Source organism: Leguminivora glycinivorella, chromosome 13 (genome assembly GCF_023078275.1).
Source record: "Leguminivora glycinivorella isolate SPB_JAAS2020 chromosome 13, LegGlyc_1.1, whole genome shotgun sequence".
Classification (NCBI taxonomy): Eukaryota; Metazoa; Arthropoda; class Insecta; order Lepidoptera; family Tortricidae; genus Leguminivora; species Leguminivora glycinivorella.
The window spans coordinates 22,246,168-22,273,404 of NC_062983.1; the positions used below are offsets into that span (position 1 = coordinate 22,246,168).

The window sequence follows — 27,237 nt, forward strand, 5'->3', positions numbered from 1 at the left end:
CACCTACATTTCCGAGACGATGTCCACTTCTTACATTCACGTTTACTTCCGAACATGTTACTTATTTATTATTTCTATAACACTCAAAAACATATTTTCAACAATTCCATTAAACTTTAGAGTCAAGTAACTTAAGACTTATGAACGTAAGTCAAATAATAATACCACTAAACATAGAAGTACATTTAAAAATGCCAAAAAAATCCCGGATTTTTTCATCCTGACAAATGACTACAAAATTTAATGGCTTTAATTTTGAAAACACACAATATATTGTGACAAAACAGCGCCAAAACTTTTCCGAAACGTGCAACCTCAAGTGAGGGAAGTGCAGACGCAAGCCTGCGCTCCGAATCGCAATCACATTACAAATGGCACCCCCGCGTAAGGGTTACTGCCGCAAGCCGCAAGGTTGATCCAATTACTTGCCAGCACCGATACTTTACTGCTTATCTCTAGTGGGGGTTTTATTAATCTAATATCCATTTATTTGTCTTCGTGTTGTGCGACAGACGAATTGCTCGTAAAATGATGTTACTACTGTTGTTAAATAAAATTAATTTGTGCAACAAAAGGGCAAAGTTTTTTTCGTGAGTGTTATATATAAACTATACGTTCAAAATTCAAAAATTCAGCAAATAGGCCACAGTGGCACTTTTACACGTCACATACATTTTAACATAATTTTTATATTAGAATTTAAATTACAATTGATACAATACTAATTTTACCTAATGTATAACGCTACTACAAATAATCCAATTTTAGTACTTATACTAAACTTTTAGGTAAAAAGCATGTTTTGCAAATATAGAAAATCTAATTTAAGTAAACTATATGTAATTTTAGCGTTAGATTTTTAACTAGTTTAGCTGATTTTTCAATGCATTTAACATACATAAAAAGTACCTATATGCGGTTTAAACATGTATGTTGCGGCCGCGGCGTGGTAACGCTTGCATTTAAGCCGCGTTTATATTTGTCTGTTGTGTTGTGTCGTGACGCATCAGAACGGTATCGATTTCAACCATTTAATATCGTTGCATTCACATTTATCTGATGCAATGTGTTGTGACGGCTTGTGTTGTGTCGCGTCACAAGCGATCCCGGTCCGCGTCAGATCGGGTGAAGTACGGGGGGCGGGGCAGCGACACGACACAGCTCCTTTGGCTAGTGTGAACGCGCCAGTCTTGTGTTGTTACGCATCAGAGCTGCAAGTATGGATGGCGAACTGCTCGCTCCAATACCTCCTTCTCTTTTTTCTTTTGTAAGAAGCGTAGCCAGCGCCAACAATTGCAATTCATCTTCAAAATCGGAATCTGAATCGGATGATTCTTGAAAAAACATTGTGAACGTGTGAGCTATCCGAGTGCTGAGAACGAACTGATAAAAAATTGCGTCAGAATGCGTCGTAACACGTCATATTAATGTGAACAGTAGCCATCACGACAGAGAGCATCACAACACGACACGACAGACAAATGTGAACTTAGCTTTAGGCAGCAGCAGCCGGCAACGTGTTCCCGAAGTTCAAGGCCTGTGCAAATCGAATTAGCAGCCTGCGGCCAGCTTATGTGTATTTCCGTCACATCACGTCACATGCAGGCAGAGGGTTGCTATTACTTATATTAAATTAAAAGTTAATAAGTAACAAAGCACGACGACGGATTGTTTTACACGAAGGTAAGTACAATAATGTACACGAGAAAACAGTTCCTTGCTGATTGTAAAGTAGGAAGGTACACACTGAAGATCTGTATCCTACTGTATCTTTGTATTGTAAAATTTCTAATAAATGAATAAGTCATTAAGTAAATTGTACCAAAGAGATAAATGAATATTATATTTATAACCTTAGATGCAGAAGCCATCCAAGTTTCAAATCAATCATACCTACTTAATATAATAATCAGGTTCATATGCGCATCAAGGGCCCAAGGCTCTCTAATTGATGAAAGGGACAGGGTCATGACATTGTCCTGCTTAGGCGCTGTGGGCTTTAGGGACTCAATTCATCTTTTAAATTGTTTCTGATGTATATCTTTTCTTAGAAAATATAATTCAAAAATTACAACTCGCGCTCCGCGAAGCAAGTTGCTCAGAACTTAAATAATTTTAGCTTAATTGGAAACTGTAGTTTTATAACGTAATGATTCCTAGAAGCAATTATGAATAAGGTGCAATACGGAGAAGTCGGAAAAGCTATTAGCGAGGGAAAGCATGCCAACTAACAAAACATACAGCTTTACTGACTCGACGGGCACTGCAACTTTAAAATGCACCCCTTCTTTGACAAGTTTCTGTTTAGTTTCACTAGTAGGTATGCTGTCTTATTTCACCCAGTTTGCGGCTGGATTCAATTGGAATTTTTCATCATTAAGTATACATATTTTGTTAGTGAGCTACTTAACTTTGCACAAAAAAGTCAACTTTGTCAGGGACGAGACGCGTATGGCAACTAAGTACCTTAATGGTCTTCAGAAAATTGTTATAATTACATTCCGTTAAATAAATCCAAATTATCAAACGCTATCATGCCAAATATCAGCTTATTCAGCAGTTTTATCAAAAGTGTTAAGCAGTTGCCGTAAGCCGTAACCGACATATTTTAGGAATGCCCCAGTTTTGCTTGCAGGTGCATATTTCAAACTTATAGGTAGGTACTATACTGAGGCATACTTCATGGAAGTAAGATGGTCTGAATATTAAGCTGTTGGAAGGTCGGTACCTATCACATATTACCTCTATGAACTCTGAATCAACGCAAGCCTATCGAGTTGTCGTCGATAAAAAACGGCAACATATGTGATTTTTAATATTTTTTTCTAAAATGAGACGGATGTCCGTATGCATATTAAATTTTACAGTAAATTGCAGTGGCCATGGCCAATAAGCTAACTAAGTAATATTGAATTTCCTCGTGGCTTGAGCGAACTTTACGCTAATTCGCTTATGGCGCTCGGGGATGATGAACGATGCACGAGCTAATAATAGGTTTATTTCATTAATTACTGCATACTGAAACATTATTTTGATTGTAATAATAATACGAGTAGGTATCCTTTTCCGCTGGAAAGAGAAAACAGCTTAGCGATTTTGGTGTCGGAACGGAAGCCAAATTCCAGCTGCAGGTTATTCGGTTTATTGCGCGATAAATATAGCTAGTTACTCGTATATAGGTAAGTTCTTTTTGTATGATCTACATACTAGCAGGGGCGGCTCACTCCGCGATCCTTTCGCCGCGCTACAAGTACATGCCGGCGGCCGCGAACTCGCGGCCCATTCAATGTCGACGACCTTTGCGCGGCGCAATAGAATTCAATGTCGTCTGCACGCGTGCGGTCCGTTTGTTAATGTAGGTAAGAATTTAAAATGGCGGCGTTTTGTGAACATCAAAGGAGTGAGCCTTCTGTACTTGTACTATTATATATTCTGTGATACTAGGTACTTAGACGTGGCAGCTCGCGGGGCGCCTCTACCGCAGCCGTCGGGCTCTCGCTGCCTGGAAGACGAAAACAATTGACATTCGCTTACTTGACGTTCAGCTGTCTCTGGATAAGCAGCTTCTTCTCGATCTGCTCGATGGGGAACTGCGGCACCTCGTAGGGCGCTGACAGCTCGTTGAGCAGCTCGCGGGGTGCCTTCGCCTCTACCGCAGCAGTCGGGCTCTCGCTGCCTGGAGGACGAAAACAATTGACATTCGCTTACTTGACGTTCAGCTGTCTCTGGATAAGCAGCTTCTTCTCGATCTGCTCGATGGGGAACTGCGGCACCTCGTAGGGCGCTGACAGCTCGTTGGGCAGCTCGCGGGGCGCCTCCGCCCCTACCGCAGCCGTCGGGCTCTCGCTGCCTGCAGGACGAAGACAATTGTGAGTTAGTATCGAGAAATGCGTGCTTTTCATTCGGAGCCAGGAGTAGCCACCCAAGGAGTGCTAAACCAAAATGGAGTTTTTTTTTTCATAATTAATCTTACTAATATAAGTAGGCAATCAGTCTTCATAAGTCTCTAACGACCTGTATTAAGGTTAGGTGGGTTTTTTCTTTTCTTACTTTACTTTATTTACTTTTTTAGGGTTCCGTAGTCAACTAGGAACCCTTATAGTTTCGCCATGTCTGTCTGTCCGTCCGTCCGTCCGTCCGCGGATAATCTCAGTAACCGTTAGCACTAGAAAGCTGAAATTTGGTACCAATATGTATATCAATCACGCCAACAAAGTGCAAAAAAAAATGGAAAAAAATGTTTTATTAGGGTACCCCCCTACATGTAAAGTGGGGGCTGATATTTTTTTTCATTCCAACCCCAACGTGTGATATATTGTTGGAACGGTATTTAAAAATTAATAAGGGTTTACTCGGATCGTTTTTTGATAATATTAATATTTTCGGAAATAATCGCTCCTAAAGGAAAAAGAAGTGCGTCCCCCCCCCCCCCCTCTAACTTTTGAACCATATGTTTAAAAAATATTAAAAAATCACAAAAGTAGAACTTTATAAAGACTTTCTAGGAAAATTGTTTTGAACTTGATAGGTTCAGTAGTTTTTGAGAAAAATACGGAAAACTACGGAACCCTACACTGAGCGTGGCCCGACACGCTCTTGGCCGGTTTTTTGTTTATAAGGGTTTATTCTACGTAAGTAGTAGGGACCTAATCTAATTAAAAGGTACCGTTTTACGATGCGTTAAGCTTCAAAGCTTACCACAGGCACAATAGGGTAACCATGGAATAATTTTTTTTAACAGTCTTTTTTTGACACAAAATTCATGAGGTTATCGTTGTTGGGCTATGAGTAATAATGTATTTAATATAGTATTGACTAATATCGTATCGTATAGCGTTAGATGCGAACAAAGTTTAAAAATACTTTAAATCTAAAAAATTAAATAAATTGCTATTGTTCTTATTGTATCGTTATACAGTATGTCAAATAACCTTAGCACATGTAGTTAAGTTAAACTGCAAAATAAAGACTTTGTTACAAGTCAGGGGGCCGATTTTTGAGTCTCACGGCGTTCGAATTCAGAAATTTGTCACTGAAAATAATAGGCAATTCACCGTTTTCAACCGGTATTTTAGTGACAGTGAGACTCAAAAATCGGCCCCCTGATAGTGATATTAAAATAAATTCCTATTCTCTTACATTACTCACTTAGCACTAGGACATATAAATTATATTACGAACAATATCCTTTGAAAGGAATCCAGCCTTTTCCGCCCTTGCAAGCCAGAGTGGTCCATTAACCATGACCGTGACACGGTCGGCCACTGGATTACGGACGTGACTGGTTTACATTTCATTGCATTGCAGATTCATTCTTCATTTAATATGCACTGCAATGCGAACTTGGTTGAACACGAGATTTAGCGAGATTTCTTTACAACCATGCACCCTTTACAACTTTACATATAAGTACACTAAGGGAAACAGAAGTAAGGAACCAATTTCAATTAATAGTTATTTGTTATACAAGGGGGCAAAGTTGTATTTTAACGCCGAGTGTGGAATTGCAAAGCGAGCAAGTGAAAGGAGTCTATAGTTGAACCACGAGCGAAGCGAGTGGTTCGAGAATAGAATCCTGAACTTGCGAGTTTTTGTAACACACGAGAAGTAAAATACATTTGCACCCGAGTGTAACACAAAACTTTTCCCCTCACTATAGCGAGGAAACTACAACGCAAAAAATGCGTTTATCACTACTTCCAGTAGTTCCACAGGCGGTAAATCATCTTTATTACTAGATTCACCTACTTTTATCAATTTTAAAGCAGTTAATTTTACTTTATTCAAGGTCAAATTACTTTACCCACTAGTGGATAAAATGCGTTTTTACCCGCTGGTATTAAAGGACAAAACACCTGTTTCCGAGCTAGTGAGGGGAAATAGTTATTTGTTATACAAGAGTGCAAAGTTGTATTTTAACGCCGAGTGTGAAATTGAAAAACGAGCAAGCGAAAGGATTCTATAGTTGAACCACGAGCGAAGCGAGTGGTTCGAGAATAGAATCCTGAGCTTGCGAGTTTTTCAACACACGAGAAGTAAAATACATTTGCACTCGTGTGTAACACAAAACTTTTCCCCTCACTATAGCGAGGAAACTACAACGCAAAAAATGCGTTTATCACTGCTTCCAGTAGTTCCACAGGTGGTAAGTCATCTTTATTACTAGATTCACCTACTTTTATCAATTTTAAAGCAGTTAATTTGATTATATTCAAGGTCAAATTACTTTACCCACTAGTGGATAAAATGCGTTTTTACCCGCTGGTATTAAAGGACAAAACACGTGTTTCCGAGCTAGTGAGGGGAAAATACTTTTAGCTATATCGACTTAATACGTGAGTAACCCGCTTAAAATATTTTTAAATATACTTTTAGCTTGGTTATTCTTTTTTTAAAATTGTATGTACTATTTTAATTAATAGGCAAATTATTTAACTTTTATATATCTGTTAATTCTGTAATGCAACGGGGATAAATTAAAACAAGTAAATTAGGTACTCTCCAGTAGGTTTATAATTGTAGTCTAATAAGAATTTGTATTTTGTACATTATATTCAAAGCTTTACCTAGAATACGTAGTGCAGTATTAGTTATTTGTTATACAAGGGGGCAAAGTTGTATTTTAACGCCGAGTGTGGAATTGAAAAACGAGCAAGTGAAAGGATTCTATAGTTGAACCACGAGCGAAGCGAGTGGTTCGAGAATAGAATCCTGAACTTGCGAGTTTTTTAACACACGAGAAGTAAAATACATTTGCACCCGAGTGTAACACAAAACTTTTCCTCTCAATATAGCGAGGAAACTACAACGCATAAAATGCGTTTATCACTGCTTCCAGTAGTTCCACAGGTGGTAAATCATCTTTATTACTACCTTCACCTACTCTTATCAATTTCAAAGCAGTTAATTTGACTTTATTCAAGGTCAAATTACTTTACCCACTAGTGGATAAAATGCGTTTTTACCCGCTGGTATTAAAGGACAAAACACGTGTTTCCGAGCTAGTGAGGGGAAAAATATTTTACAAAGGGATTGGAGCGGCGCTAACAATGGCATCTACGTAGTTCGATTAACTAGCACAAACGCCATACGCCATAAAGGGAGGGAGTATAATTAACGCCAACGTTAAACCTATACAATACAAATACCTACAACCCATTCCATTTCTGAGTACCTGGAGAGGTATTAGCATTATTAAATAAGATTAAACAAGGGAAATCAGGTGTATATAGGCTCATGCGTATTATATGTGTATTCAATTACGAAACGGTCTACATTTACACTTCATAATATATGCTCCAGTGGGCTACAGTGTCCGTCTACCATCAGAAGGGCCGTTCATTGCCCCAAATAACCAATAATTAACAAATTTAGAATTGTACAGATAAGTGAATGAAGATATTTCTTTGTGATATAATGGGCTGACAGAATGACAGACAAAAGAAAATAAAGGAGAGCGCCAAACAGGGCAGATATGGTCAGGTACTATTGACAAAATTAAAATTAAATTAAAAATTGTTTATTCAGTTTCAGTAATCTTTTACAATGTACAAAGGTCGGTGTCGGTGTCTCTTTTTAAGTATCAAATACCTATGTTAAGAGGCACCGCTCTTCCTTAGTTGGTAATATAATTATTAGTAACAATAGGTAATGAATGTATGTATTACAAAAGTTTATAGCATAATAAGAAATAAAATTAACCTTAGTAACAAAAATTACTTCAAATAGACAGACAGACTACCCTGATAAGCGTTGCCATTTAAATAAAATTAGGCTAAATAATAACAATCACTTTGAATTGAATATAGGTCAGTTAAGTTATCTGTTATGCAAAATTGAAATCGATGGCACTTGTTGCGCGTGAGGGCTTAAATCAATATAAATACTCCTACTCTAAAATTCACCAGTACGCATCATTTCAGCTTTAACAAATATGTACGTAAAAACGGAATATTGGATTTTTTTCCATAATGCGCAATTTGATGAAACTGCTATCAAATGATATATAAATACCTACATGTGAATAATAATATATTTATAACTGAATAAGCAAATAGCAAATAAGAAATACCAAATATGATTAAATTTTGCGGTTTATTTTCTTATCATTACTCCAAAAGAACATAGGCATATTATGTCGAAGTCACACACACTACTCGTCACAAATATCTAAACGCGTCACTTCTCTATCTAATCTAACAACAATCTATTGCGTGAAATTTTATTCTGGTATGAAAAACCGGCCAAGAGCGTGTCGGGCCACGCTCAGGCTAGGGTTCCGTAGTTTCTAGTATTTTTTTCAAAAACTGTTCAACCTAGTTCAAAATAATTTTCTAGAAAGTTTTTATAAAGATCTACTTTTGTGATTTTTTCAAATTTTTTAAACTTATGGTTCAAAAGTTAAAGGGAGGGGGGGGACACTTTTTTTTACTTTAGGAGCGATTATTTCCGAAAATATGAGCATTAACATAAAATGGTTGTAGTAAACCCCTATTCATTTTTAAATACCTATCCAACAATATACCATAATACCACACGTTAGGGTTGAAATGAAAAAAAAAACATTCCCCACTTTACGTGTACCCTAATAAAACATTTTTTCCACTTTTTATTTTTGCACTTTGTCGGCGTGATTGATATACACATTGGTACCAAATTTCAGCTTTCTAGTGCTAACGGTTACTGAGATATCCGCGGACGGACGGACGGACAGAAAGACATGGCGAAACTATAGGGGTTCCTAGTTGACTACGGAACCCTAAAAAGATGCTATAAAATTTCACGGAATTAAATTACCTACTCTAAACATAAGTAATTTATTTTGTATAAGACACTAGAGTGACCATATTGTAACGCCACGTGGGACTAATCCATAAATATCCGAATATGTAATATTTACCTAACTGAAGCTTATCACTGTCACTTTAGAACTAAAAACAGTTAAGGAGTCAAGAGTAAGTCCATTTATAATAATAAAAAAAGTAATCATATTCTCATACGCCAATCAAGTCAATCGAATATAACGAAGTTGACGCGTGAATCGATGATGACGATCGCGTGATTTGCGTGCGAGTCTCTCGTTAATGATGAAATTATCATTCCAATCATTCCGTCAACCTGTCAGTAATGAAACTGAGCCGATGACATGTGCAGGCAATCGATTGTTAGAATTGGTATACGATTCAGTGAGCTTCGTGAGTTTTTAAAAATAAATACTTTATAAATTATCACAGTAAAAATAACAACAATTATACTATTAGAAGTGAGAATGAGAACGCATAAAAAGAAAATAAATATACCTTATCTATCATTCCCAATAACAATATCGTTGCTTGTGCAAAAATATAGAACTAAAAATCTGCCATTTTTTAATGAACAAAACTAACTGTCGATTATCTAACATCTCTAGACAATCTAGACATACATATACGTGAACCTAAGTCGCGTCTTGCCACGTGCCCGTGTGAGGTCAGAAGCCCAGTAAATGATACAACAGTCGATCGAACATGCGCTAATTGTTCATTCCCACTGCGGTTCGCGACCGCACCTAGTTGGATTCGCTAATTAGCTGCATATTTCACCTTGTGCCGAATTTAGAGCGGTTTCATTTTAGAATACGCACATGATATATTTATATCTATGTAGTTATTTTATCAATTACCATATGCGCTACATTTATTACAATTCCAACCCGCGGTAACAAAATTAAGATCGCATTGATGTATTCATAATTTAATAAGCGTCTGATAAGATAATGATATGATGCTTCTGATATTGCGTTTAGCTAGAGACTTCATCTTAAATCTGCTTAAATATTCCTTTAAAAGTAATATTGAAAATTAATGTCTCAAGCATGAATATAATATCTAATAAATAACCATACTAGCAAAGTTAAAAAGATACAGCGCTTGCTTGGACATTTTAATCTGACAGACTGACGAAAACTTAATGTTAGCTTAATTGACAACATTTCATATTTTTGAGTACTACTTTTTATTGATTGGTTTGAAAGAACTCAATACTAAAAGATACACGTATTTTTTTATTTTTCCAAAAACTGCTATTTTAATGAGAAAATCCCTTCTTATTACTACTTCGAGCAGAAAGAGCGTAAGTTACAAACGTCAAGACACAGCTTCGTGACGTCACATGTGTTGTTTCATACACCTAAGAAAACGACAAAATCATTTCTAAAAAAAAAAAGTTTTAACAGTCAGCTCAAACAGTCCGGTATGTCTGACTGTCAAGGTATCACTGTCAACCATAGTGAATGACTACGAACCATAGACTAAGCCATGAAATTTTTAATATCTTTGCTACGAACTGTGATAAGTGTCACTGTCAAACTCAAGTGACATCCCAACTGGAAGATTTTTTTGGTATAGTGGCAGCTCTAAATCAGCTATTTGACGTCACTTCCCCTTTAAACTATTTTTAAGATTTTTTATACTAAAAATAGGGGAAAAAAAATATTAAAAAAATTATTTATGTGATCTACAAGCGTATATCTCGAAATGGTTTTCGATTTAGGGACATTGAAAATTTTGAAACGTTGTCAATTATAAGTTACCACTAAATTTTTCACATCAGCGATACACAGTAATTTTAAAACGCCGATAACTACAATTCAGTAATAGAGCCCCCTAGGTTAGACACCATAAAATGTACAATGCTCAATAAAAAGATACTAAAAATGATAGTTACGTTCTTCTTCAGCCTCGTCTTGGAGCTCCGAGCTGCCTTGCACGTGCCATATGTCCTTATCGAAGCTATACATCTTTCTGCTCCATCAAAGAACACTTGACCTTTATTGGTTTATTTCATCAATAAAAATACTCCACTTGATAAACTTGATTTTATAGTTCTGAACTTATCTGTGACGGTTTAAAATTGAGTAAATGACATTGTGACATACGGTTTATTTCTATTTGAATCACTAAAATCACTATTACTACACAAATAAGTAAACAGCGCTCCGTAAATTTGGGTAATTTCTAAATCGAAATTCATTACATCAGTTTAAAACGAATCCGGACCTGATTGTTCTAAAATGATATGCAAATTAAACTATTGAAATTCTGTGTGGACTATATTGAGATTTAAATTGAATCGGAGCTATATTTCACCATAAAGCGCAACACGAAAGTGGCGACAATAGAATGGAAACGTATTTGCAGCCCTCGTTTGCTAAGCAAACAATGAGGCAACAGCTGACCGGTGACAGCAACAGTCTGACTATTCATGATTATTCACTGCTTTGTACTCGTCTGTGTCATCCTATTGACCCCTGGTTACGTGAAAATCTTGTCTGAATTCAGAGTTATGCTCCTCTTTCTGTAGCAATATGAATTTGTGAATTGCCGAAAGCCGTTTTAAAGCCTGGACATGAAAACTTGACTGATCCAAATTTTATGTTGGTTTTTCATATAAATTTAAAAGTTTTTTGCAGATGGTTTTTATACATATGTGCTTTATAATTTTCTAAAAAAACGCTGTATAATTTTCTTGTAAGTAAAGCATACTACTCCATCCAGGAATATTTGTCAGACTTTGGAAATTTTATAACATTTTAATGATGTCCTAATACTACTGCATTGTTTTGTTAATTTATTTTATTATGTACCTATTATTAAGTGTTGATTTTTAAATGTAACCTACATGTCTATAGCTACAACTATTTGTATGCCATATGGCGAAACATAGTGATACGTTGTTATACTTTAAGACCTACTGTTTGTTGTACACCTATGTTTAACAAATAAATGATTTGAAGTTTTTATATTTTATTCAACATTCTCGGCTAATGAAAATAATATTTAAATACCTACAGTCTCTAAATGCTTTTATCGGTCTTATTAGTGTTTTTACCCTCGATAAAAAAAGCTTTTTCATGATAGATCACAGGTAAAGTTTTTGCCTATCAATAGAGTTTATGAGTCAGCCTTGAAATACTAACATTGAGTCAGCATTATATTGCACATGATTAAACAAGAGGCAACGAATGGCCCGATAGCTCATTATCAGTTTACGGTTATGGCTAACATGCCATGGCGCGTCACAGGCCCTTAATAGAACGGGGCGAGCCAGCTCACTTACTGCAATTTATGAGCTTATTGCTTGCTTAGCCTGATGCCTCCCACGTCATAAAATGTAGCACCGTTCCGCAGGTAATGGATTTACAATGCAATTGTCATATCGCTAAGCGAACGTTAAAAATTAAAACACCCAAATCTAATTTAGTTATTTTTCAACAATGAATAAGTTATGAAATGAATACTGTTTGAAACATTTTTAACATTTATCTAAGCCCAAAATTAAGTTCAACGTTAATCTCGTCTAGCAAGTTTTTTTATGTAGCAGGATAATTAGGTCTATAACTATGTATGTCAAGTCATGAGGTTATCAAATTAGGATAAGGGGTAAAAGAATATGGCAACATGCTCTCCTATTCCAAATGTTATATTGATAAATGATAACCGCCTTTAACCCCATTGAGATTACATTATTTTATCAGTATCAGAAAAATTTCCATGAAGCTGAATCTGAATATGAACCAGTAAAATGTGTGCAGTTGGCTAACGGTGAAATTATAATAACAAATAGTCGATTTAATCAACATCGCAAATATTCCGTTCATTGTTTCATCTCGCGCTTTCATGCGACAGAATTGAATGTTTGTTCATGAGGAGATTGAGGAGGGAGTGTCAAATATTACGTGTCTTGTAACCGTACCGTACACATTGCATACATGAATAATAATCATGTTTACGTCTTACTTAGCAAGAAACTATTTAATTTTCATATAAAACGATGACGCGACTTTAAATAAATAAGAAATACCGTTATTAGAAAATCTATTTCAGTAATTTTAAGATTTATTTAATACAAATATACATAATTTTAAGTTTTTTTCATATTTATATATAGTTAAGTTAAGTATATAAATATATACGTAAATACGGTTAATCCTGACCCACCGTAATACAGTTTACGGGATTGTACTACAGGGTTCAGATGACACTTACCTTTGGTTTTTTACCATAGTAATAATGCAAAAAATTGTAAGTAGAATAAGTACTTTTATTGACTCAATAAATTTTATTATCTTTATCTGTTATAAATATGTCAGTCAGTACTTATACTACATATATAAATATGTCAGACAAACGAGTATAAAATATATTATATTTTAGAATAATCGGTTCTGAAATTTCTGAATACATAGTATAAGTAGTGTAATATATGTAATGAACTCCTAAGCAGTGATAATTATGCATCTTCCGTAAGTAATTGTGACATTTACAAACATGTTTTGGACACGTTGCGGACCAAATAGGTACTGATAACACGTCTCAACCTTGACCCCGCCAAAGTCACCTATCTATTCAGTAGTTGAAATGAAATGAAATGAAATATTTATTTTCCAAGTAGGCATATTACAATGCGCTTATGAACGTCAAATAAAACTACGCCGGCTCTAACCCTACGCCTCAGCCTCGAGAAGATTTCAGTCCCCCCTCAGTTGGAGGAGGGTATCCACTATGGGACCGGCAAGAAACTCGGCGGGCCACTTCTTTTCAAAACATTACATCTTATATTTAACATGCATTAAAAAAAAACAAGATACAATTTAATAAGCAAAAGTATTCATAAAAAAAAATATTAACACAAGAAATTATACAAAGTACAAAGCTATTATGATTATTAATAAGAGATGTTAGAGATGTATAGAGTCTCTAAGTGTCAAAGTACATCTAAAAAAAATTATACATGAAGAAAAAAACCGAATAACTAAAATAACTTTAGAGTTGTAAAAGACTCTTGTTGTCTTAAGCAAAGGAAAAAAAAATATATGTATACTTAATCTACTTTTTTCCTTGGAGATGTATATGGTCTCCAAGAGTCAGAAAGAAAAATAAACAAACAAGGACCGAACAGAGTGCCTCAACGTAATCTCATTCAAAATTAATGTTGCATAGAATAGCATAGCCCCTATTAGCTGAAACAGACCGGTCTTCACAAACAGCACCCGTTCACGAATATGGCGCGCATCTCAGCCATCGCCTCCCTCAACCTTCATTCGGGAAGGTGGCGTTAATTATAACTTAGCCACTACTGAGATTTCATCATTTAATTAGATTGTGCACATTATATATTTAAATTAGAGAAAGTTTCACTAAACGAATATGTACACTATAAGTAGCATGATTGTAAACAATAACAGGTAATACATAGTTAATTATTTCCTTCTTTATTTAAGAAACTTGCTAAGTAGAACGACAAACAAATAACACGATCATGCACATGTTCTTAAATACCGTATATGTCACAATGTTATTAAAACGTCAGCAAAACAAAAAGAAAGTATTTTGTGAGTTGCCGAAGTGGCAGCGTCAGAAGCGAGCGGCGCGGGCCCTCGCGAGAGCCGTCGGTCGCAGACTGAGGCGCGGCAGCGGCAGCCGGCAGCCGGCGGTGACCCGACCACGTCAACAAAGTGTAACTTAACAGCTTGGCAGGATATGTAATGAGAAGTTTTCATTGCTATGTCATAGTACAGTAATGATGTTATATTAATTAGTAAATTTGCGTAGTTAATACGACTATTTTTGCGAAAACAAAATAAGTATTCTACAAAGATAAAGTACTTAAGTATTGTATGTGAGATATTATTTTAATCTACTTCTAATAAAATTAAAAATAAAGTGATTTTAAAGATAAAAAACAATGGTTGAAATTAATAAGAAAAATAAAAACTTTAATTATGTAACACTAAATTTTGGGTTAAGTATAACATTAAGTCTGCCTTTTATAAGTACTATTTTCTTCGAAAATAAAGGATAAATTAACATTTTACATCACTAAATTAAAAACATTTATTATAAAACGTTATTTAAAAAATACTGTACTAAATTATTATAAAACATTTACAGTTAATTGTATTAAGTAATCCGTCGCAATGAATCGAACCATATTTAAATACGCGATTAAAATGATCCGGTTAACAGATTGCAACATAATAACATTAGTAACCATATTAAAAAACCGAGACAAAATGTTTCTCATCGTTACATCATCGTCACCCTACTCATTAACAAAATAGCTGCAACAGAATGCGTACCGTAATTTCGCACGCTCACATATCCCTTCGATAGCTCAGTTGGTAGAGCGGTGGACTGTAGAGGTAAATCACTGTCATCCATAGGTCACTGGTTCAAATCCGGTTCGAAGGAATTCTTTTTTTGTATTTTTTTTTTACTTTTTTTTCTTCAAAATTAATGATATTATTACTTACCACCGTCATCGAAGAAAGAATCCGTGAGTATAAGTGGTGATCTTGATCCATCTTGCACACCTCTGATGGACATTTTTTATTGTTCCTAAACAATTTTAGCACTTCTTTTTAAAATGTGTCATAATAAGATTATTTCACATTTTGCGATGCGAGTTTCCGTTGCATTCTGGCAGCGCAATGTTTCAGATTTATAGTGAAAGATGATAACAAGTTTTAATATACGAGTATGTACAGGATGACCTAAAGTATGTCGTAAGAAAAAATTATTAGTACCGTCTAACAAAATACCTATGTGGCCAAAAATTTAAATAAAATTGAACATTAAATAAAAAATAATTCTAAAGATGTTAGTACAATTTGAAATATCATCTTTTTAGTGGCGCCATCTACAACAAACATTGAGTTTGTTTACAGTGGCGTCATACACGAGACGAAATTTGTTGAATCTATGACTTTTTAAGTAAGTTGTAAGTTGAAACTTGGCAAAAATGCCAACCTGACTGTAAGCAGTCACTGTAGCCTACAGATTCCTGCAACTTCAAAAATATTACATAGTTTACATACGCGGTGCCGATTTTATGTCCAAAAAAAATTTTTTTTGCTAAAAGTTAAGTTTACACTTTACAGTAATCAAACTAAGATGTCTTTCAGAGTTTCCTAATAGTCAAGTAGGTATATCCGTGTCAGACATATTGTACTTACTTATTAAATCACCCGCACACAGTCAGACTTCCCACCGACAGTCAAGGTACAAAACCCTCTTCACTCACCATCCTGAGTGAAGAGGCACTATTATCTTGCATTCCTCCGCAAACTGCCAAAGACCGATTAGTTCCGGATGACCCGTCAAAGGTCCGAGCGGGCTCTGAGACTATGGGCACACCTCGGACACTAGCGATCAAATATATATGAAAGAGGCGCGTTCCTAGCACACTGCAGTCTAAGCTCGTGTAGGTGAACGCGTACTATGCTTGTATATGAGTGACATATGACAGGTCGACTGTTCGCGTTTTTGACAGGCGGTAACTGTGAGGTAACCGAGAGGGGGTGGGCGGCACTTTCAGCGGGGAGCGGGAGTGGCCATACTGTACGTTAGTACTCTTCATTATACTGTGCTATGGGCGCCCTCGGGCATACCTCGCTCGTAGGCTAAGTTATATGGAACAGGGTTTTTATTTTGCAAAGATGTATGTATAAGGTAAAGGCTGTATATTGTTAAATGCATAAGGATTAAGGACCTATGCTTCAAGTGCAATAAGATCGTTTTCATCTGAAATTTTAGCAGAAAATCTCAAACACCTGCGCGTAAAATTAGACCTTGTGAGAGAGAGCTACTACTAGAGGATATAAGGTTTATATTGGCTTGGCCTAGTATCGATAGGTTTTTTACTGTTTATTATTGATTCTTATCAGTGGGCTGCCGGCCGGTGTAACATCAACATCACTGATTGATTGTTCGAATAAATCGGTAATAGTTATTTGTTATACAAGGGGGAAAAGTTGTATTTTAACGCAGAGTGTTGAATTGAAAAACGAGCAAGTGAAAGGATTCTATAGTTGAACCACGAGCGAAGCGAGTGGTTCGAGAATAGAATCCTGAACTTGCGAGTTTTTTAACACACGAGAAGTAAAATACATTTGCACCCGAGTGTAACACAAAACTTTTCCCCTCACTATAGCGAGGAAACTACAACGCAAAAAATGCGTTTATCACTGCTTCCAGTAGTTCCACAGGTGGTAAATCATCTTTATTACTAGATTCACCTACTTTTATCAATTTTAAAGCAGTTAATTTGACTTTATTCAAGGTCAAATTACTTTACCCACTAGTGGATAAAATTATGCGTTTTTACCCGCTGGTATTAAAGGACAAAACACGTGTTTCCGAGCTAGTGAGGGGAAAATAATCATGTTTCGGTTAAAACTAGAGCAAAAATAATGTGTACATTCTATAATGACTTACTTAACTTTAATTTCATTTTTATGAATCAAAACTTGGAGCAACCTGTATGAAGCGAGTTAACAGCAAGATGATTAATAATGATAAGGTGAAGAAAACAAACCTCTTCACTTCGTTTTCAGAAAATATATGACTTTATTTTTCTACCACGAAAACAGTAATCTAAATTCTTAGTATGAGGTTAAGTTGGGTACCTTATAGTTTAAAAATTTGTGGTTGTATAATTATCTCACTGATGGTGCCAGTACTGCCAGTGTGATGCCACGTGGATGCCATGAAATGGACATTTCGTTGCGTATCATAAAGTATCATTAATTATTAATAGACCGATCTTTCAAACCCTTTACAACACCACCCGTTGACCATGCACGAACGCTTAATTGTTCATAACGTCGGGATGTTGGTACCTGATTTATGCGCGATATACCTAATCCCCATTCAATATTTATTTCATCTGCTTATTGTTTTTGTCCTCAACGTGTGTACCGAGCTTAATACTGTCGTCACATAAGATTATAAATTGCATTACATTGCATCCCGTCAGTCATCAACATTTTGGCCACAACTCCTATCGCCAATGGCTGTCAATCAACGCCCAACAAATCATAAAACTTGCTTTACTTTTTAACCATTACACCATCCAATATACATTGGCTTCCCGTTTCATAGAAACTACAGGCGATACACATCTAAGACACACTGGTTCATCTTTGATCTAGCTAGAACGTAGCCGTGGTGAAGTAGGGTTAGGGTAGGTACGTGAATGATTGTCTTGGCTCGGCACTGGCATCGCGACAGATGAATCACTATCATTCATTTTGACTTGGATCTTGATATGATACAGAGTTCCTAAGATATGCTTTGCTTGTACAAAGTTTTGCTGTAACTTCTCACGATTAGTCACGATACAGGATTATTACATTTAATACGCTCTTTTGTTTTTTACCTAATTACACCCTTAATAATAACCCCCCATCCCTGGAACTACTTTTTCTTTAATTAAGTTGCACATATTTACGCACATTACAATATCAATAATTTCAATTTGTAAAGGACGCAACTAAAATTTATTGTGATTGTGACCTTATTCGACCGTGTGTGCTACTTCGAATACAAGCTCTTGCATCCACACAATATCCACACATGATTCTGTCATGTGAAGATTCTCCTCTCAGCAATCACCTGAATCCCAGGCAGATACCTACGACTCCTACAAGCTAGAGGTGAGTGAAAGAGAGAAAAATTAACCAAAATTCTTGGAAGCGATAAAGGTAAACAGAAACACCATGATATTTATAAAAAGTCTGAGAGGAAATCAATCTCTAATTTAGTGGCCGCGAGTGGTTTTAGTCTAAAAACCGGCCAAGAGCGTGTCGGGCCACGCTCAGTGTAGGGTTCCGTAGTTTTCCGTATTTTTCTCAAAAACTACTGAACCTATCAAGTTCAAAACAATTTTCCTAGAAAGTCCTTATAAAGTTCTACTTTTGTGATTTTTTTCATATTTTTTAAACATATGGTTCAAAAGTTAGAGGGGGGGGGACGCACTTTTTTTTCCTTTAGGAGCGATTATTTCCAAAAATATTAATATTATCAAAAAACGATCTTAGTAAACCCTTATTCATTTTTAAATACCTATCCAACAATATATCACACGTTGGGGTTGGAATGAAAAAAATATCAGCCCCCACTTTACATGTAGGGGAGGTACCCTAATAAAACATTTTTTTCAATTTTTTATTTTTGCACTTTGTTGGCGTGATTGATTTACATATTGGTACCAAATTTCAGCTTTCTAGTGCTAACGGTTACTGAGATTATCCGCGGACGGACGGACGGACGGACGGACGGACGGACGGACGGACGGACGGACGGACGGACGGACGGACGGACGGACGGACGGACGGACAGACAGACATGGCGAAACTATAAGGGCTCCTAGTTGACTACGGAACCCTAAAAACGAGCTATTTATAAACGACTATTTCAAAGACTTGCGAAGTTTTATGCGAATTTTGGCGATAGAAAGTTATTACCTACCTAATCTACCTTACAATTTACCACATCCGGGATAAAATTAGCCGTGGTAAACATTGAGAGCAGAGGGATAACCACACAGGAGGATATTAGTATAATTTTATTAAAAACATCTGGGTGTTTTTTTCTTCATGTTTTCTAGGTGCTTCTGCGTAATAGCCATTGCCAAGATGATTAGGCAAAAGTACCTATAGATAGATACGAGTACTATAGATAGGTATTTATGAAATTGCAAGTTCAATATCAAAATTTGAATTTTTTTAATGAATTATTTTAAGCCAAATTTTAATTTGTAAAGTGAAATGCTCTCCTACTGAAACGTGTCCGGCCCCCTTGACCCCTTCTGCACACATAACGAACCACACTTCAGACCATGAGAAATTAAAAAGTAAGTAAAGTGCCAAGTCACTCTTGAAGCCAAAACCGATAGAATTGAGATAAATTAACCCGGCTAATTTTACCCGCCCTTGCACTACATACTTGATTTAGTCTTTTCAATCATGCGCAGGAAAATGGATCGGTCGCAAGCAGGTGGGTAAAGGCCCTCCGCCTATCCCAGGCAGGCTTGACTTGTATCCTATCTACCAGTCCTTCTCAAAGGCGTCAAGGTGAAAAATATCACACACCTCGCCTTCTTTGATTAATCAAGTCTTTTTTCCGCGGCTACGAGAATGATCGGAAGTCGTCTGTTAAAGGGTTAATTATTCTTCCGAGGTTAAAGGTCAAGTACACATGTACCTAAAAAATCCTAAAGAGTGAATACACCGTAACGTTATCATTAATTGGGCGAAATCGGTATTAAGGTAATGGCGCCTATTAACGTGATACTTCAGGAAGATTTCAAAAGATTCCAAAAAATTAAGGGTATCAAAGCTCGTTAACGACCACAAATATTTTTTTTATGGAAGAGTATTTATTGAACTATTAGTTTTGAAGAGTTTTTGGATCGTTTTAGTTTATTATATGTCATAAAATAATTATTGAAGCCAGCATACCTAAATTTTCTATTACCGTGGTAATGAACAGGCTGCGGTTCTATTAACGCGAATTGAGATTTCATTACCGAGGGTATGAATGACAGTGTTTTTCTGCCATCGGTAAATAGAAACCCATCTCAAAATTCGGAGCTTAATACCGACGGTTGAATATACAAATTATGACAAATACATATACCTATACTATCTTCCTTTATGAATACCCACAGAAGACTCAGTTTCATCTAAGAAATCTGTACTTACGGTACTCTAAATGTCATAGTTACTTCTTTAGGAACCTATTACCGACCCAAACAAATATTGCATGGATCGGTAATAGATTTTTATATATTCCATTACCGAGGGTTATCCCATCGTACCATCGGTGATAGGCATAAATTGGAGTATAATAAAATCTAATTCCGACCAATAAAAACAATGTCATACAGATGTATTTTCATTACAAATCAAAATAAAATATTGCAACTTTATATTAAAACCAAGTTTACATAACTGGTAAGTAAACTTTAGACTTTATCTCAATGATTAAAAAAATTGACAAATTAACAGTTTTCATAGAAACTACGAAATCAGTAATGAAGTTTTTGCTAAAAATTAAGGTTTTGTTGAATATTTTTCATACCACGTAAATAGTTCTTTGATAGCGTGAATAGATCAAGATTGAAACAACTGTAAGACATTATATAACTGATCACATATACTTAAAATAAAGCATAAAGAACTAATATCACTACTTTAACCATTACTGTGGTATACCACAGTAATAGAATCTACTCACGAAATGGCGCCTTTCACCGCTGTCTTTTAATTTCCACTTTAAACACATTTCCAGGCTAAACAATACGTAAAAAGTACTCAGAAGTCATGTAGAAAACTATTAACAATAATTTAAAATGCATAACTTTCACCTATTTGCCACAATTATTACGTAAACTACTAAATGAGATTGGAGTTCACTTAGGTTTAGCGTCACGCGTCAGTATGACACAACCTCTTCTTGCGGCCCCGTGGCAAAAACTGTCAAATAGCGAGTGTCTTCTTTCATTCACACTCTCTAGCGCCTATATGTGCGTTAGTCAACTAAACAGGCTTCCTTTGTGTGAGTAACTTTATTTAGGAAATTGGTCGGTTTGCCTATAAAATGCGTATTTGCAAATGCGGCGGTAATGGACGTCGATTTCGATACCCGCGTTAATAGCCGCCGTTACCTTATTCTGGTGGTCATTCGAACTATTTTGTTGCTCTTTCATTTACATTTCAGATTTGTTTTTAAAAGTTTGTTTTGCGAGTTTCGGGGATTTGGAAAGTTTTATGAATCATTTAATTTTTTTGTAATGAGAATGATTTTTGCAATGGCCCAACCATTGCAAAAATCACAGAATACATATTGTTTGGGAGGGAATTGAAATAAACAAAGAAAAACATCGATTGCAACTAATACCTAAGTTAACAAACAGGTTCAAATAGAGAAACAACCACCTATAGTTAATTTACTTGTATAGAAACCCCTACAACTACCTCACAAATTAATTACTATAGCTAATAGAATATTCACGAACATCAAAACAAAATTCAAATAGGTAGTGAAAGACTGAATTACAGTTTCTGGAATTTTCTGCGGCAACTACAGGGTGTCCCTGAAGTACCAACCACGCCATAATAGTGACACCGGAGGTAGAGCAGCTCAAGAGGAACCTAACCAACCTAACATGACCTATCTACGTAAATCTGTAGCAACTAATGGGATCGCCAAGCCGTCCAGGATCGCCAAGCCGTCCAAAAAATGACGGCGTCAGACCGCCCCACATGGATGGGGCGCGCCCCGACACAGCCCCCACAGCGCCCAGCGCGGAAGGGGCCACTCACACCCCACCAGGGGTGTCGAATGAAGACGCACCACCACCAGCAACTAATTCGTAACTCGGTTCATCGAAATTAAAAACAGATGAAGAATGTGTCCGTCCGTACAGTCACTTGAAAAAGTAGTTCTAATTACAAATAGGCATCCTTCCAATAAGTGATTAACATGTCAACCGAAGCGGCATTAGTTAGGTACTAGTAACAAAACATTTATAGCCGCAGAAGTAAACAAGGCGGCGAGATTGCAATTTGCCTGAGAATATTGCGTTTGCCTTGCTGCCTTTGTTGTGTACGTTTCCAATTTACTTACACAACAACAGTTTTTATAGAACGACATTTTATTGAAAATAGCTTGATTGGTTAATTCAGACGTATAATAGAAAAATTAATCATGTATAAAAAAGTATCTCCACTTCTTTCAGCAAAAAAATAGATTGTGAATAATGCAAAATAAAAACTTGCGTCTCATGATTGCCATTTAGTTCAAAAATAGTTATTTGTTATACAAGGGGGCAAAGTTGTATTTTAACGCCGAGTGTGGAATTGAAAAACGAGCAAGTGAAAGTGATGTAATAGAATCCTGAACTTGCGAGTTTTTTTAACACACGAGAAGTAAAATACATTTGCACCCGAGTGTAACACAAAACTTTTCCCCTCATTATAGCGAGGAAACTACAACGCAAAAAATGCGTTTATCACTGCTTCCAGTAGTTTCAAAGGTGGTAAATCATCTTTATTACTAGATTCACCTACTTTTATCAATTTTAAAGCAGTTAATTTGACTTTATTCAAGGTCAAATTACTTTACCCACTAGTGGATAAAATGCGTTTTTACCCGCTGGTATTGAAGGACAAAACACGTGTTTCCGAGCTAGTGAGGGGAAAAGGTTATTTAATTTTATTATTTTGCCTAAACATAAACACATGCCACATAGAGCTAGATTGTTCAGTTTCAGGCAGTAGGTAAGGTACTCTTGTATGTATATGTATTATTAGGTGCTAGGCACACATACAAGTCACAGATCTTTAAACATGACCATTGACCATGTACCAGTTCGCTTTAAAAACCTAAATGGAAACCTGCACATCTATAGATACATTATTTATTAACATTTCTCTAGGATATATGTATATCCTATAGTAGTAAAATGTTACCATAATGTGAATCGATAACAGCATGTGACTGACGCTAACTGCCTCCAGTGGCCTTGTTTATTTCAGTAAGAATACCTTCCTACAATTCCTCAATTCCTCAATTTGCTTGTCCTCAATTCGGATCGGAGTGATAGGGCATCCCAGCAGCCTTTTACCCCAACCCCAGCCTCGCATTAAACACATAGTCAACAGAGCTATAAATACTGAAAAAGTTTGGTATATATTCGGCTATTTTAAGTTTATCATATACTGTACCATTTACATTTCAGCACTGATTAATGCACTTGCAACACTGGAAATGTGAATCACGTGTGTATATCACCGAAATTAACTGCGATAAACACCTGCCATCATAAAATAAGTTCACGGAGCGCGGGAAACTCGCATCGAAAACGGCATAAAACGAACCTCGACACTTTTGTTCACTTTTCTTTGTATTTTATAATATTTGAGTGTTTTGTTAGACTGTGTTATTGTACGAATGTTTGGCCGTAGACTGAGCGCCTGGCCCTGGCACGGCTCGGAGACACGGCACGCTGTTGTATTTAGCACAATTCCTACAGTCATTGTGTCGTCACGATGATCTCTCGCTCTGGCTTGTTAGAGGATTAGACCGACACGTGGTTAGGTAACTTTAAGTAATGAGCGTGCGAGTGATAAAATGATAATAACCAGTAAATGTGACTTTACTTCAGAGAGAGAGAGAGAGAGAGACGTCCTTTTTAGGGTTCCGTAGCCAAAATGGCAAAAACGGAACCCTTATAGTTTCGTCATGTCCGTCTGTCCGTCTGTCCGTCTGTCCGTCTGTCCGTCTGTCACAGCCGATTTACTCGGAAACTATAAGTACTACAGTGATGAAATTTGATGGGAATATGTGTTGTATGAACCGCTACAAAATTATGACACTAAATAGTAAAAAAAGAATTGGGGTGGGGCCCCCATACATGTAACTGAGGGATGAAAATTTTTTTTTCGATGTACATACCCGTGTGGGGTATCAATGGAAAGGTCTTTTAAAATGATATAAAGTTTTCTAAAAAACATTTTTCTTAAAGTGAACGGTTTTTGAGATATCAGCTCTCAAAGTCGTAAAAAGTATGTCCCCCCCCCCTCTATTTTTATAACTACGGGGTATAAAATTCTAAAAAAAATAGAGGTGATGCATGCTAATTAACTCTTTCAACGATTTTTGGTTTGATCAAAGTATCTCTTATAGTTTTTGAGATAGGTTGATTTAACTGTAATTTTGGTTAAGTTATTGGTTTATTATATTTGCTGCTACGGAACCCTTTGTGCGCGAGCCCGACTCGCACTTGGCCGGTTTTTATTTTAAAGACCGCCACGACCGGTCTGGCCCAGTCGTTAGCGTCCTGGTGTCCTGTAGGTAGGTACCTGCCTGCTAAGCCGTTGGTCCTGGGTTCGAATCTCGGTCCTGTTTTATTTGTGTGATGAGCACAGATATTTATTCCTGAGTCTGTTAGTGGGTATACATATATACCTACCTATGTACGTATTTCTTTCGTTTTAAATTAAACGAAACAAAACATACGAATATGCACCTTAAACCTACACCTAATATCGTAAAAGAGGACCTATAAGTTTTCTAAAAACCTGAAAAACATTTTTGAAATAAAGATTAGAGAAACTTATTATACTACAAACTACAACCGTATCATATTTCTTAAGGACTTGTCCATGGAATAAATGACAACTCTTGAATAACAATTTGCCAGGAATTCACTCATTCAGAGGCTAAGGTCACGGCCAACGCCAGGACTGCCTGTCGGGAATGAATTGAAATCCTCGGTTAAAAATATCCCCTTAAGTGTGTCAGAGCACCTGAGCCGTCAACACTTGATAATGCCATTCATTTTACTAGAGTTCTCCATTAGGGGGCCTTGATAGGGATTTGTTGGGCGGGAAATTTTTGTAGTCGCTTTTACGAAAGGTATCATAAATCTTAAAGGAGTATGGATAGATAGAGGAACAAGGACCAATTGGGGCATTTACAGATGTCCAAGTGGAAATTTCCAAAACTATGTAAAAAGGTTTTGAGAGTAAATACAGGGCACAAAGGGAACTTTTTGAAAGAAAGTGAAATTTTGATTTTCAGACCGAATTCTGAGAAGAAAATTTCACGGAATCTATTAACCTAAATAAACCTTACCTATTTACTTTACATACTTTTATTATTATGCTACACGATTTTATGGCATTTTCTAAATATTTTCCATCGAATAAAAAACGGATGTCTCCCAAGACTCAAGAGGAATCAGTAGATACATCTCTTGGGCCCAGTTGGAGATCAGCCAGAATGAGTAGGTAATCGGGTGATGAATATTAGTCACCGATTACTCAGGGAGATGCCGCCATGTTTTAAACCCACTCCAAAACAGACTGTTCTAGGCTATTCGAGATTTTTGGCGATTCCTCGATATATGTAGGTATATATGTGAAGTACCTAAGGTACCCAACCAATAACCACCGTCTTTTAACAGCGTGTGAAAAGAAAACTGTGAAAATAAGGTTGGTTTGTGTTGGCGTTTTTCAGTGGCAGGTAACAAAGACCTCCTTACTAGTATCGAATTTTTATACCATCAAAATATTCTATATAAATAATAATTTAATAAAAACTCAATCGCATCGTGAAATGCATCGTTGATCTTCTCTGTCAATTTGACATCGGGGAGGGTCACCTTCCTTCCTCAATTGCGTAGCTGCTTGGAATTTAAATATCTGATAAACAGTCAAAGTTAAAGCTGCCGCAAATATGACTATCTACGTCACAATAAGATTAGATAACAAGATTATGCTCGTAGAGTGGCGGTAAAATAGATATTCGTTGAATTTGATGTGTATTAACTGTAGTTAAATGAACATGAGACTTTATCTTAGTTATCTATGTTACTAGACGGAAGGGTTTTTTTACATTTTTTTCCTCCTTTCAGAACTTATTTCAGTACTGCGGTATGTACTGGTGGGATACGTTACCTTTTTAGCTGTACATCGACACTTTTATCGAATTCTGCATTTGTTTTCATCCGATTTTATTATCATAAATCATAACATAGCGCGTAGCAGTCTGTTCGAAAGATTGCTAAAAATAAATCGGTCTGTCATTTGTTTTTGCAACTTCGATAATCCGAAACGAATTACGAATTTACAGTGTTAGTACGTTGCTCCTGGAAAGTTATGTATGAAAATGTTGGCATAATTAATGGAAGATTTTTTTTGATTGGGATATGTACATTATAGGCCGAAGTTATTTTTCATCAACCCTCCCCATCCCTCCCCCCTCTGCGTCACCCCTCTTCCTCCCCTTAAATAGCCTAAAATGCGGTTTTTCGCGATTTCTGACAAAACCATTAAAGATACAGAAAAAGCGTGTAGGAACAAAGTAATCCTTAATAAATTTACTACAAATCATTCATTGACACTGTGGTTCTAGCACTTATAGTTTTCGCGTGATCCATCACGAAAGTTGGTCCTTTGCTGCAATTTTCTTTAGTGAATGTTAAGTTTTCTCCCAAATTGCTTACGAAATCTGTTTGATATTACTAAAAAATAAAAATATTTGATATAACTGAAAATGAATTTCAGGGGAAAAAATCACTACCATGGGTGGGACTTGAACTCACGGCTTCTGGATTGATACTCCAGGGCTCTACCAACAGCTACCAAAAGCTCATCCCCAGTCATCGATATACTATATGGATCAATGGTACTCCTAGCGACTACTACCGTGAAAATATTACGTCTTAAATAGTTAATGGAATTCCAAGACGTATTGGAAATTCCACCCATGGTAGTGATTTATCCCCCTTAATTTTATTTTAGTCATGAGTTTACAATATTTTAGTCATATCAAAAAAACTTCGACGATTTCGTAAGTATTTTGGGCGAAAACTTAACATTCATTAAAGAAAATTGCAGCAAAGGAC

The 27,237-nt window shown here is 36.3% G+C and overlaps 1 protein-coding gene and 1 non-coding gene across 7 annotated transcripts in view; one reads left to right on the forward strand and one right to left on the reverse strand.

Annotated features, from left to right (window-relative positions):
• The window catches only part of LOC125232769 (AMP deaminase 2), a 51,251-nt gene that overhangs the window by 21,825 nt on the left and 2,189 nt on the right, over positions 1–27,237 (reverse strand). The window contains exons 1-3 of one of the 6 annotated variants that reach the window (XM_048138549.1): positions 23,705–23,785; positions 15,293–15,377; positions 3,709–3,850 (exon numbers count right to left, since the gene is read on the reverse strand). In XM_048138549.1, coding sequence (XP_047994506.1) covers positions 3,709–3,850; positions 15,293–15,365 — 215 coding nt within the window. In that variant the 5' untranslated portion in view covers positions 15,366–15,377; positions 23,705–23,785. Of the gene's footprint in view, positions 1–3,708; positions 3,851–10,704; positions 10,875–14,318; positions 14,451–15,292; positions 15,459–23,551; positions 23,786–27,237 lie in introns of those variants that run through there. The other 5 variants (XM_048138548.1, XM_048138547.1, XM_048138546.1 and 2 more) reach the window with 5 other exon arrangements.
• On the forward strand, positions 15,143–15,230 carry Trnay-gua. Its single transcript is given in 2 exon segments — positions 15,143–15,179; positions 15,195–15,230. It is a non-coding gene; the product is annotated as a tRNA-Tyr (tRNA).